The 13,865-nt window shown below is 47.9% G+C and overlaps 1 protein-coding gene across 3 annotated transcripts in view; it reads right to left on the bottom strand.

The window, feature by feature from the left end:
• Positions 1-13,865, bottom strand: part of BCR (BCR activator of RhoGEF and GTPase) — a 129,728-nt gene that overhangs the window by 41,654 nt on the left and 74,209 nt on the right. For all 3 annotated transcript variants that reach the window (XM_038373593.2, XM_043497869.1, XM_043497870.1), the window contains 5 exons: positions 13,506-13,691; positions 6,295-6,402; positions 4,479-4,539; positions 3,300-3,352; positions 2,750-2,890 (listed from right to left, as the gene is read on the bottom strand). In XM_038373593.2, coding sequence (XP_038229521.1) covers positions 2,750-2,890; positions 3,300-3,352; positions 4,479-4,539; positions 6,295-6,402; positions 13,506-13,691 — 549 coding nt within the window. The remainder of the gene's footprint in view (positions 1-2,749; positions 2,891-3,299; positions 3,353-4,478; positions 4,540-6,294; positions 6,403-13,505; positions 13,692-13,865) is intronic.

The following is a 13,865-nucleotide window of genomic DNA, read 5'->3' as shown; positions in this document are numbered from 1 at the left end:
ATGCATTGAGAGCTGTCAGTTAGGACATGCAGACTGCATGCTACCCCATCACTCCGGGGAGGGCACAGACAAGGGGAGCAGAAGTAAAGGCTAAGCCAGAGATTTACACACACACAGACAAAACCCAGCTCTGATCCCAACCTGGAAGGGCTCTTGGTGGTGGGAAGCGGGGCTTGTTAACTCTTTAGGAAGAAAGTGCACAAATCCTTCATTAATGAATGGCTGGGAGTCTACTCCTGTTGCAAGCAGTTGGATCACAATTTCTAACCATGGAAATGGTGAACACTCCCCAGTCTGGACAAGCTTTGGGGAAGAAGGTGGTGCTCTGCCCCTCTTAGAGGCAGGGCCTTTGGTGCAGAAAAGCCAAAGGAAGCAGCTAGCATTCGACTCCCAGAGGGAAAGGAAGTTAAAGGGCAACACAGAAAGATCTGGAATAAGCACATTCTTCACCTTGGCTTGGAACAGATTGCGAGCAGAGTAGGTGCATGCGAGTGAGAGAGAGTTATGGATTCCCTCCATCGCATAGGAAAACCTGTTTTCAGCTCTGATTCTGCTGTCCCTGCCACAAGAGTAAACACGGAGCAACCACCTGAGGTCAATATTTTCACCACAGCGTGAGTGGGAATAGGAGCAGCCCTGCTGAGCCCACTCTTTACACACCCCATTCTCACTTTGTAAGTGGACGACAAATCCACAGCTCACCAGAGAGCACAACTTCATTCCCACTGCCCTTGCTCCTGTCACTTCATTAGGATTCCACAGGACACGCTGCAAAGCCTGCATCCCTCATTGAGATGCTAACAGACAATCTGAGACTACCGAGCAGTCCCTCTCCTGGGACAGGGGCATTCCAGCCTGTGATACCTGCCATAACTCAATCAGCATCCACTTTAATGAGGCCTTCTGCTGTCTACAAGGCCCTGGCCACTCATATGTATACTTTCATCCCACCCTGCTACTGCCTGGTCCCCACAGCTCTAGTCTCAGCACATCTCAGCTGCAGCCTGGGGGTTCTAAAACAAACCCCAAAGCAGGAGGTAAATGGGGGAACTCCTGCTCAAAGCTGAGGAACAATGCACTCTGGGGCCCTGTCTGAGTACCCCAGCCCCATTCTGCGTCCGCCAGAGAACCCTCAGAGCTGAAAGGGTCAGAGAAACACACATTAATAACCCCAGGAATGTGTATGTTTATAGGGCTGGGGGACTTTTCACTGGAATGTCTTCAAGGGGATCCCTGGGTCCAGTTGTAGTCATCTTGGGCTTGGCAGGAGATTACAGGGCACAGTGCTGACATGACAAACTCCAGCTGCAGTTCCTCTACCACAAATCTGCTGCTCTTGATTCCGCTCTTTCATCCAAGCTCCCCACCCCATTTCATCCAAGCTTCCCCGCCCCCCAACTATCTCCTCCAACACTCATCAGTCCTGGCTGTTACTGAGCCGGAGGGACCAAATTCATCCCTACCAAAACCACACTGTAGTTACCCTAGAGACAGATCTGCCCCAAGAACTTAGGGAGCCACACAGAGCCATACCACTGCAGAAGTCTGTCTCCATTATAAACAGTCTAGTCTGTGGGTGAGGGGGGGGACAGAGCCCAGCACTTCTGGGCCCCAATCCAATTCCCACAGAGGTTAATGGGGGGCTTTTCTCGGACTTTAATGGACACTGGATTGGCCCCTAGATAGATGAACAACCCTAAGCTTCCTATCTCAAGGGGTCTCTCTCATCCCATTTCGATTCCTTCCTACTTCTCTTTACGTTCTATTTGAGAAATAGCTCTGATTTTCCACCTCTTTGCCCTCACACAGTAAGTCTCTGTGTACTGGACACTGGGGCTGTAACATGCATTTCTCTGCTGTACCTTGGGTCCTGACATCATTCTGGGGATACTTTAAGAGACAGAAATCACAGTGCCAACTCCTAGCATCATTCAGTGACCAGCTTGCCCCCCTCTCTCTCGCCACAGCAGATTGCTATAGTACACCCCCAGTGAGATTTCCCTCTTGCCCAAGATTGTAGGCTTCTAGAAGATGCAGAAAATGCATTTCATTCTGAATGTGCAGATTTAGGTGAACATCCTGCCAAGTTGGTTCCTGAGAGGGGATGTAAGGGTCATGAGTGGCTGGAAAATGCCCTTCTAATCTTCCATTACTCCAGCAGCTGCCTTCCTTCCTTCTGATCCATAGGACCTTATTTGGTTTCAGTTTGCACACAGAATACTACCAAGAACTCTCCCTGAATTGGGCTAGCACACGCTACGCACGTTGTGGCAATGAGATCTGGGATTCTAGTCACACTTCCCCTTTGGTAGCTCCAAATAGCCTTCTGAACAGAACGTGCAGTGAGCCACACCATGTCCTGGGGAACACTGTGCATAAACTGTATCTCAGCAACACAGGAACTAGTAGCATGGTGTTTAAGAAAATCTACAAGCAGGTATCAACCTCTCACAGAATGAAGGGTCGGCCTAGAGGAGTGAACACTGGTCTGGGAGCCAGGAATTCTTGAGTACTAATCCTGGGTCTGCATGTAACTTTATCTGTGTGTGCCAGCATGACTCCCCACAGAGTATTAAGCTTAGCTAGCATACCAGAGTTCTACACCAAAAGGAGGCCTAAGTCCTCCGCTATCCCTGCAGTCACTGTAACCTTCAGAAGGCTAGGGTAGTCTCCTAATTTCCAGCTCTCCCAAAGAAAGGCAGAACTAGCATTTAGAAATAGATCTGCTCACTAGAGGATGGGGACTCACCTCTCCCTTCTTGACTGTCATAGATTGTCTGCGGGGTGTGATCTCCTCGTTGATACTGGACAAGAAGTTCTGAGAGATGCGCAGAGCATCCTGCAGGAGCGGGTGGTCGGGGTGGCTTGCTGGAGTGTGTTTCAGTAAATCCTACCATGAAGAACACAAAGAAGGGACAAGAATAAGGAACGGCACCCACCAGAACAGTGAGCCACAGGCTCCGGCAGCCCTGTTATTGGAACCCTTGGGACAGGTGGTTCTGGCCTCCTCTCATAGTTTAGGGCAAGGCTGCAGATGACTGTCCCATCCCACTGCAGCTGTGAAGTCTAAATTAGCCTGCTAACCCCGCTGGGGACACATCACTGGTTCCACACATGGAATTATTCTCCACCAGAAACTTCAAGTTGCTCCTCCACATATATAGACAAGACACACCCAGGCAGAGCGGCAGCCTCTTAGTTTCCCCAGTCCTGTCTGAGCAGGAAAAGCTGGAGGGAAGAGAAAGTGGGGACAGCGTCTGCGCTCTTATACTTGCCATTTAAACACACAAGCTACTTACATGAAGAACAAGTGTGCTGCGTGTCACTCGATCCACCGGCTTGTATAGCAGAGCTGTGGACAGAAAGCAGCAGAAGCATAAGAAAGGCAGCCATCTAAAAACAGAGAGCCCTACAGAGCACACTGAGCCATGCAGCCAAACACACAGGCAAAAAACTAGTACAGAGGAAACATCCTGCCATTCTTTTCTCCACCCTTAATGAGCTACGCCCGAGTAAATAAAACACACAAGTGTGTGGAGAGAAGCAGTCAGCAGCCACACTGGGCACACCCCCCCCTACAAACATTCCCCCTTCCACACACAGAGCTCATTACTGCTAATTCAAACATTCAAAACACACTGCTCAAACACAGAGAGTGTCACACAGAAACACAACCTACTGCACACCCCAAGCAACACGCAGCTGAGGGAGAGTGAATGGTGAGCTCGCTGAATGGCACACAACACTCCCAGCAGGGCACTCTTCTGATTAATCTCTTACATCCTCCAGCTCTAGATCTTCGTGGCTGATCCTGCAGCTGAGTACCATGCCTAGCCGCACCCTCTAGAGCCATTCCCCTTCAACGCCTCTCCTAATCTTGCCAGGAAGGTCTCTGAAAGGTGATCAAGGCACCACCTCCCATCCCAAGCTCAGCATTGCATCTCTAGGGTACTCCCACATCCTGCCATCTATGACGCTTTGCCTTAAACAAGTCTGGAAGCTCCTTGGAGCAGGGACGATCTCTTGCTATGTGTACTTACAGGGCCTAGCACAATGAGCCCTGACCTCAGCTGGGACCTCTAGCACCACAGTAATACAAATAATAATTCCTTGTATGATGATGTTTGTGCTACTGTTAGGCAATAGATGCTTTTCAAAGATCATGGTTATTCTGTGCATGGTCCGTTGTTGCCCAAGGGGAATGACTAGCCAGTAAGATGAATGGAGGCTTCCTGTGCAGACATGCAGCTTTCTAGGCAAGTGTTCTGCTAATGAGCAAAACGGAGCAGCTTCACGGGGACAGCAAGGAGTCACCATAACCCACCAGCATTCAGAAAGCAAAAGGACCATGGAAGGTGGGACTGGGGAATGGTTATTCCACAATATATCTACCCTTCACCCAGGGCAACAATAGCCAGCTCCACTCCCACCCCTCCAAGTGCCAACAAACCAGAGTCTCCTCCATACAGAACACTCACTTTCCAAGGAGTTTTTGGTTGTCTGATCTTTTGAGTCCTTTGTATTTCTGGCCTTGAGATTCTAAAAGAAAAAGAAAAATCATGTAGGAGACCGTTCATTGCCCAGAAACACCACCCTGGAACCCAGAACCTCCTTAACACCTCCAAGGGAGGAAGAGGTGCCTGTGTTCATACAGTCAGCCTAAAGCAGCATCCAGAAAAGCCCTGCCATATTCCATGTCAGTGAAGGAAAATGCATTGTCCTGATGGTAACTCTACCACCACCATGTCACAGTCTGCCAGGAGCCTGCAGCTCCAAGCAGAATTCCTAAGAGTGAATCTTTAGAGACCCAAGAAACCAGGGAGCCACGTACAGTATATGGGAGAAAACCTGGGGATGGCTGAGTTACCACCAGTCAGACAGGGGCATGTCCACAGGGATGCACGTGCCATTGGCCCAGTGTAAGTATAGTCTGGTAGCTAAAGCACAAGGAGGGCAGTCAGCAGATCTGGGTGCGATTCCTGATTCTGCTGCTGCCCTGAATGTTGAGGTTAAATGTATTAACGTGGGTAAAGTGCTGTGAAATCCTCAACAGGACATGGGCACAGAAGTGCAAAAGTACCACCATATTCATCATCGTTACTATTTATTACGCTATGGTCATTGCCAGGGCTTTAGCACTTACCCACCAGGAAGTGACCTAATATGTGGTGCCCAGAATTTGCATTTGTACAGTGCCTAGCATGAGGTGGCCCGGATCCCTTTGTAGCACTACCGCAACACAACGCATAAATCTAACTACTAGTCAGAGGAGACTTTACAGACTGTATTATCTATTTAAAAAATGAAGGGTGCGGGAAGCTGCCCTGATAGCAAGGTGACACTGCTGATGCTACAGGCTGCGTCTGAGGATCAAAACGCATCAAAGAGCAATGGCTGCAGATGGGAGGTGGGGAACCCCCTCACACTGTGGTGAGAACCACAGCACATTTCCAAAGGGCGTTGCCAGTTTGTGTTCCCTCAATCTTAATGTCTTGAAACGTTTTACTTTTTAATTTTAAAGATAAAAAAAGATTTGGGCTCCTCGACGAACTAGTGTTTTGAAAAGAAATAAATGTCTCTGGCACCGCGCATATCCGATACAGAAAAGGTGGTTCCATTTAAATCCAATTTTTCTTGGCAGCTGCTTTTTTCCAGCTGTGACGTTTCTTGGGGCTGTAATCACCACAGTGACACTGTCCACTGGACAAGGAGCTCCACCCAGAGCCCATGGCATGAGAAGCCTGCAAGGTACTTCAAACACACAGAATCCCACTCAAAGGGAGGAAATCAAAGCAGTCTAATAAATAATAATAAGATTCCACTTGACACACTTGTCATTTTAAACAGCGCATTCTAACGCTACCTCTTTCAGCACTTGAGGCTAATTAAGCCTGTGATTCTACCAACAGACATCATGCAAGCTGTTAGAGATGGTCTTTTACACCACAGTCAGTGTCATTATTAGCGAAAAAGAGACATCAGGAGGACTGCATGATGCTGGTGCAGAGCTAGGACAGTTCAAAGCCATGTCAGTCACTAAAAGAGTCACTGTGGGGAATAGTGAGCAAAATCTGCCAATGGGAGAATTCATAGTTCCTCCCAGGCCAGCCTTAAATAAAGGCCACTGGAGCGGCTGGGGCTGGAGCAGTGGCTGTGGGGAAGCTCACAGCTCCTCCAGTCCCAGCCTCTCCAAGTAGCGACGGCTGCAAAGGCACTCGGAGGCTGCACAGGATTGACACTGCAGCGTATTAATCAGCTCTGGGCGGCGCGTGTGTCTGAACATCCTGACATTACCTCGGAGATTTCAGCAAACTGAGCATTGGCCTGGCAGCATTTCTCTGCCGTCTCCATGGCAACCTCATAGTTATCCACGAAGGCCCTGTACACTCCCAGCTGGCTGGCCTGCAGGAATCAAAACAAAACAAAGTAAACACCAGGGAGGGGGTTGGCTTGGGACAGCTGCTGGTGGGAGTCAGAATAACCGGGGAAGAGGCTGATTTACACCAATCCAAAGAAACTCAGGATATTCTGAACAGGAAGTGCCCCCTCCCTCCTGTGGGTTCTCCCCCACTGGAACAGGTGCTCCTTGTGTGGTGGCTCCCTTTACCCAGCAGAAGTTAATTCGTGAGCCTGGGAGGATGACAAATCTTTATTACCATCGCCTAGTTTTACCACCCTTCTAAACTGCCAGATTAGCGTCTATTAATATTTTAGCTCATGGATGAAACTTTGTAGGAGCTGTTGGCTGTTTGCCATGAAATATGAATCAGACAGGAGTGATTCAGCCCTATAGCACGAATGTGACCCCAATGAGCTACTTGTTTGCTTCTGTGCATCTGCTGAAGCCGTTAAAGCAAACCCAGATATTAACCAAGATCTACATATGCACACATTATCTAAAGCCACATGGTTGAAGCATTAAAGGACAGAAGTGCTGAAGAGTTGAATACAACACACACACAGTATAGAACCACTGCTGGAAGGCATGGACAGCAATGCAGGATTTTGCAACCGTAGAATGTGTGGTGGACCCAGATAAAGATACAACAAGCCTTGGATCCTGTAATGAGCCATTATTAATCACTAGGTCTTAGCACTGATCCTGTTTGCTGATTTCTAAATAGCAGTCATGTTCATGCCAGACAGCATAAGATCCAGCTGGGAAATCCATGGGCAAATTCCAAGCATGTCTGAACTCTAGAGTAACCTTTGTGTTGCAGACCCATGCAGCTGTGCTATAAACACCTCGGCAGTTCAAATGGGCTTCCCAGCGTACAATCAGAAAGACACCAACAGAAGGAGCACTGAAGGACTCTCCTGAAAAGGAGAGCATTTTCAATCCTTCACTTACCCTATGACTACCGTGGGTCCACTGCCAGCACGGACAGTATTCCCTACTGTGACTGCTCTGGGAGACTGGGACCGGAGGATATGAGAACTTCCCCACAGCCAGTGATCCTCCACCATTCTAGAGAGACTCCAGCTCGGAGACTCTCCCACTAACGTAGCTGTGAGCTTCCCCCACAAACAGTACTTCTGCATCATTCCCTACATTGCCTCCCGTAGGAGAGCCTGGCACTTGAGTAGCTTCCCAGTACCTCTGTGCATCTTTCCCTACACAGTTTATTGAAGTAATGGTAGCTTGAGAAACGGTGAGCTACCTCCTACAGTGATCTTCACGAAGAGATGAGGGAACTAATTGCAGCCCTGCTGTACAATGGCACAGCTCCTTCTGAAATCAGTGGCAATTGTGCATGGATGCCAGGGAGGGTCTGGCCCCAGGCCTGCAGAGAGCACATGATCCATAGCTGGCATTGTCACACCATCCCCAAATGAGCAGTAATCCTGACCGTACCCCCTGCTGGGAGAGGCTTATAACATTTCAATTTTGGAATCACGTCCTAGAGATGGCAGCTAGGATGTAAGGATGCAAGTGCTATGATTTCTCCATTAATGCAAGGGCTCTTACTTTCCCTACCACGCCTGAATAGAGTTGGTAAAAATCATTAAGACATTTTTGGATGAAAAATGCCTTTTTGAGCCAAATAAATATTTTCACGGCAAATTCTTATTTTGGTTACAATTTTCCCATTTTTCTGTGAAAAACTGGAAACCAAATTTTTTTGGTAAAACAATTCAGTTTTGTTAAAAATCATTTTTCAGTTTTTGAAAAATGAAAAAGTTTAATGTTTTTTAAAAAAACAAAAATGTGGGTTTTTTTGAGACAATTTCAGTTTTTCATTAAAAATCCAAAAATTTCAAACCCCTCCAACACAATTTCAAAATATTTCACCCAGTTCTACTCTTGACAGCCGGTGCTTTTTATCCCCCAGCTGAAAAGATGGGATAACACAGCTACCTTGTCAGCTTCTGATAGCAGAAACTCACTGCAGAGAGTGCCACCATATGTAAGATTCTAGAATCTCCTTTGTGTGCTGCCTTCAGTTTTGATCTATTATTCTTTATTTTATTTTATAGTTCTTTATTTTACAGGTTAAATAAAATGAATGCCACCAGTGCCCTGAAGATAATTATCAAGACTCCAAATTATCACCATAATCATACCTCATGGCATGGCCACATGTGAAAAGGACCTGATGTGTGTCCTGACCCTGACCACGCACTAATGTCTAGTATTTCAGCAATCTCTCTCTTGTCGAGATGGTTTTAACTGGCTGCTAAGAATGGTTTGGCTCTGTCCAATACAGCAAAACGCTCAGTTTGTCAGAAAAAATAGCGGAATAAAGTGACTGCTGCAGTATCTGTCAGAACACTGCTTTGAATAACCAGAGCTGAAACAGCTAAGCAAGCCCAGAGCTCCCCGGGATATTCGCTCTGCGTAGCAGAGTTATTGCTACACTAGGGTAAGCTGCTCCCAACACAGATACAACATCACTTGCCAATTCTGTAAAAACACAAAAGGTTCAGGGGAACAGAAAAAGAAAGAGTACCATGGATGCCCGGTACATGGACCTGCCAGCCTCATCTGCATGGCACGGCCTTAAGCTCAGGCTAGAGTAGCAATACAGCAAGTCAAAGTTTGCTGGGACAAGCCAGCTATGGTAATTCATCTGAAGAGCTCTCCCTCAGCTAGTAGCATTATTTTGCCACCCTCTCAAGGCAGTTTATCAAGCATCATTTGATTACAGCGCTCTTCCTGCATCTCAGCTTTAGCAAGCTGGGGAGCAGCAGCAGACAGCAGAGACCTTGTGCGCTAATCTCTGAGCGCCGCATACCATGTCCATGAGCTATCTGCTAAGGCACCAACCAATCTCCTCCTGACTAAAATACACCAGCAGTGAAAAGCAGCTTCTTGCAGTTTCATCTTGAGCTGCTAGAGGGCACATAAAATATTGTCCCCCTGTCTCAAGTCAACAGGGAAGGGAGCATGTGCATTGCCACACAGATGTTAACAATTAAGTGACCTGGTGAACTGCACTCTCCATCCAATAAGCTACTCAGTGGAATGTCTCACCAACTCAGGGAATCAGAGGCACCTAAGGAATGCGGAGATTCTTTTCTTTTTAGAAAAGAAAATGAAGCTCCCATAATCCTTTGCTTTCTGCACACTACAGGGGAGGGGCTAGAGGGATGCCTTTTGAATGCAGACAATCAGGTATATCTGGCTTGGGAACCCCTAGGTCATCTTCAGGCTCTGAAAATTGCTTTATTCTTGTCTGTTCTGCACACTGAGATCTTTTGTTGAACTTTGCTAGGGGAACTCTCCGCAGCAGACTGAAAAAACACATCCACAATAACAGCAAAGGGAATAGCACAGGGGGAGGAGGGTGGAATATCAAAGCACGAGGTAACAACAACAGTGCAGATGGAGCAAAGCAAAATGGGGAGGCGGGGGGTGGAATAGAGCAGCAACAAGTGGAAATGCACATAAACACACACACACCCAGTTTCCTTTTTCAAACATCTGAAACTAATTCATTTCTCTGGCCAAGTGAGAGCAGCAGTGCCCTGAGGCAGTCAGTGCCTAAAAGAAACAATCATCTGATTATGGCTTGGGTTATACTAGCTCCAAGAGAGGACTGGCTGCCAGAGCAGAGACAAAGGCTATGTCTACACTATGAAATTAGGTCGATTTTATAGAAGTCAATTTTTAGAAACCGATTTTATACAGTTGATTGCGTATGTCCACACTAAGCGCATTAAATCGGCAGAGTGCGTCCTCAATACCACGGCTAGCATCGACTTACAGAGCGGTGCACTGTGAGTAGCTATCTCACAGTTCCCGCAGTCTCCGCTGCCCATTGGAATTCTGGGTTAAGCTCCCAATGCCTGATGGGGCAAAAACATTGTCGCGGGTGGTTTTGGGTACATGTCGTCAGGCCCCCCCTCCCTCCGTGAAAGCAACAGCAGACAATTGCTTCATGCCTTTTTTCCCGGGTTACCCGTGCAGATGCCATACCATGGCAAGCATGGAGCCTGCTCAGCTCACCGTCGCCGTATGTCTCCTGGGTGCTGCTGGCAGATGCGGTACTGCATTGCTACACAGCAGCAGCTCCTTGCCTTCGCAGCAGACGGTGCAGTAGGACGGATAGCCGTTATACGTCTCCTGGGTGCTCCTGGCAGACCTCAGTGATGTTGATCGGGGCACGCCTGGACAGACATGGCTATTCTCCTCTTAGAGCACCAAATGGGAGCCAGAGACTCCAGGTCATTCTCTTCTTTAAGTTTCATCTCATGGAGATTCAGTCCTGCCTGGAATATCATGCAAGCTGGAGGCTTCTGCCTTAGGGTGCTCTCCCAGCCGGCAGCACCACGCGGTTGCACCTACCCCAGCCTACCCCTTGCTCCCATGGCTCATGAAGTCTGGACAGTAGTAAGGAGCAGTTCAACTATAGGCTGAGCAAGTGCAGAACGGTGGTAGAATGTGCCTTTGGATGTTTAAAAGCTCGCTGGTGCTGTTTGAGGTCAGACCTCAGCACAACCAACATTCCCATTGTTACTGCTGCTTGCTGTGTGCTCCATAATATCTGTCAGAGTAAGGGGGAGACGTTTATGGCAGAGTGTGAGGTTGAGGCAAGTTGCCTGGCGTCCAGTTTTGAGCAGCCAGACACCAGGGTGATTAGAAGAGCACAGCAAGGTGCGCTGCACATCAGAGAGGCTTTGAAAACCAGTTTTATGACTGTCCAGGCTTCGGTGTGACAGTTGTGTGTGTTTCTCCTGGATGCAAACCCGCCCCCTTTGTTGATTTTAATTCCCTGTAAGCCAAACACCCTCCCCTCTTTGAAATAAAGTAACTATTGTTTTGAAACCATGCATTCTTTCTTTATTAATTAAAAAAATAGTATGAGTTAACGGACAGGGTAGCCCGGGTGGGGTGGGGGAGGAGGGAAGGACAAGGCCACATTGCTTATTGTAGCCACACTAAGAATCAAACTGTTTGAATTACAGCCTTCTGTTGATTGGGCCATCCTCTGGAGTGGAGTGGCTGGGTGCTCAGAGCCTCCCCCCCACCCCCGCGCGTTCTTGGGCGTCTGGGTGAGGAGGCTATGGAACATGGGGAGGAGGGTGGGAGGTTATACAGTGGATACAACAGGGGTCTGTGCTCTTGTTGGCTTTCTACAGCTCCAACAGACACTTCATCATGTCCGTTTGCTCCCCCATTAGCCTCAGCATCGCATCCTGCCTCCGCTCTTCGCACTCACTTAATTCTTTCCTGGCCTCTGCCACTGAATGCCTCCATGCATTAAGCTGTGCCCTATCAATGAGGTAGGACTGCATGAGCTCGGAAAACATGCCATCGCAAGTGCGTTTTTTTCGCCTTCTAATCTGCGATAACCTCAGGGACGGAGATGATAGTGGGAGCGTAGAAATGTTCTATGCTCTACGATTCTGGGGGGACTGCATGGTCACCTGTGTTGCTGAGTTCGCCACGCTGACCAAACAGGAAATGAAATTCAAAAGTTCCCGGGGCTTTTCCTGTGTACCTGGCTAGCGCATCGGAGTTCAAAGTGCTGTCCAGACCGGTCACAATAGAGCACTCTGGAACAGCTCCTGGAGGCCAATACCATCGATTTGCGTCCGCACTACCCCAAATTTGACCCAGCAAGTCTATTTTAGTGCTACTCCCCTCACCGGGGAGGAGTACAGAAGTCAATTTTAAGAGCCCTTTAGGTCGACGGAACGGGTTGGTTGTGTGGACGCAGTCATTTTTAAAATCGACCTAATGCAGCTAAATTCAACCTAACCCCATAGTGTAGACCAGGCCAAAGAAAGGATTTGAAATGCTAATTCCTAATAAGGGGCCTTCTGTGTGCACAACCTAAGCAGCTACCTGTAGCTTTGACCGTGGCCATGGTTATAGTGAAAGAACATGGTTATTTCCCATGAGGCTGCCTCTCTCTACTACCCCCAGAATTGTGACAGATGAGCACAGACAGCAGGAATGGTTCAAGGAAGAAGAAACACCACCAAGGTCCTAGCAGCTGGTCTGGCAGTCTAGTGCAGAGCTGGCAGAGTGTTATGTGTCTGTTAATACAGGGGAAGCAAGGTGGTGAAGTAAAATCTCATTACTTTTATCAATATCATCACTGGCACGGTCAGGCTGGGCACATGGATTTTGTGCCTGGGCTAGTAAGTTTTCATTAGAATTTTGCAAATGCTAGTGAAATGCACTGCCATATGTGCTTAGGGGGTCAGCAGGGGATGTGGATGCAGCAGATCATGTTTTGGTTCTCCATTTGTACAGAGCAATGCGGTCAGGGTCTGTGACTGGGGCTCCTAGGTGCTATCACAACACAAGTAATAAATAATAGTAGTAAGTCTCTAGGATGAGAGAACACACTTCCTGTCCCTCTGTAGTAATCCTGTAGCTTGCTCTGGAACAGAACAGGCAGGCTCCAAAGGAAATTGTGTTCAAACAGAGGCTGGATGGTCAGGTATGACACAGGACGTTGGAGGACAGAAATATAGGGAAAAACTTTAGGGTTCTGAGAGCTGCTTGGAAGTTCTCCACCACAATGGTTCCAACTTCCAAAGCAGAATACGAATTATACTGAGTAATTGCACAGCCAATGCACCACTAGCATCTAATTCACTCCTATGCAGTGTCACGGGATATTGTATACAAGAAGTGAAATATGAAGCTGAACTCTATTCTGTGTGTCCCCAAAGGGCTCTGACACTCTCTCTCTCTCTCTCTCTCAAATGTTAGGTTGCCATGCCAGCCTCCTTAGTAACTGAATGATCAGCAAGTGACACACTGCAGGCTTTGTGGAGAGCTCTAAACTCTTCTGGAAGACTGACTGTTTTTGTAATATTGGTGGGGTCATGATGTAGCCTCTAAGTGCAGAACACAAAACTGCCAGCCTAGTTATGACCACGCCACAGTGGAAAGATGAATTTAGAATTCTACCACCTCATCCAGCCATGCACCTCCACACAGAGCCATGCAAAGGAATGAATGTGAGTCTCAGACACACCTGGAAGACACACCTATTTAGCCTGCACTGAGGTTAAAGGAGCGTTGGTGGTGGCAGCTTACTCACCAGTTTCTGGAAGAGGTCTCCGACACGCTGCTGGTGACTCCACTGCTGGACTCGGGGAAAGAGCCCATCATAGAACTCTTTGTGGATCTCATACAGCTCAGGCACTTTGAAGAAAATAGTCTCAATCTGCTGACTGGTCAGTACAGGCTGAGAAGTGGTGGCAGCAGCTTTCAAAGGTTTCATGGGCTAAAAGTAGAATCAAGGAGATTGTTATTACACGCACCAAGTAAACCTGTCTTCGTCATGTTCTAATGCCTCCTTCCTAGCCTGTTAAGTGATGTTCCCACTGACACTTCAGTGACTCTCTGAACACTAGACTGTACCAATTCTCTCCTTGGGGTAGTTCAGCAACTCCCAGTT

This window comes from Dermochelys coriacea, chromosome 15, assembly GCF_009764565.3.
Source record: "Dermochelys coriacea isolate rDerCor1 chromosome 15, rDerCor1.pri.v4, whole genome shotgun sequence".
NCBI classification, from domain to species: domain Eukaryota; kingdom Metazoa; phylum Chordata; order Testudines; family Dermochelyidae; genus Dermochelys; species Dermochelys coriacea.
Note: the sequence above shows the minus strand (reverse complement) of the source record. Positions and strands in the feature narration are given on the sequence as shown.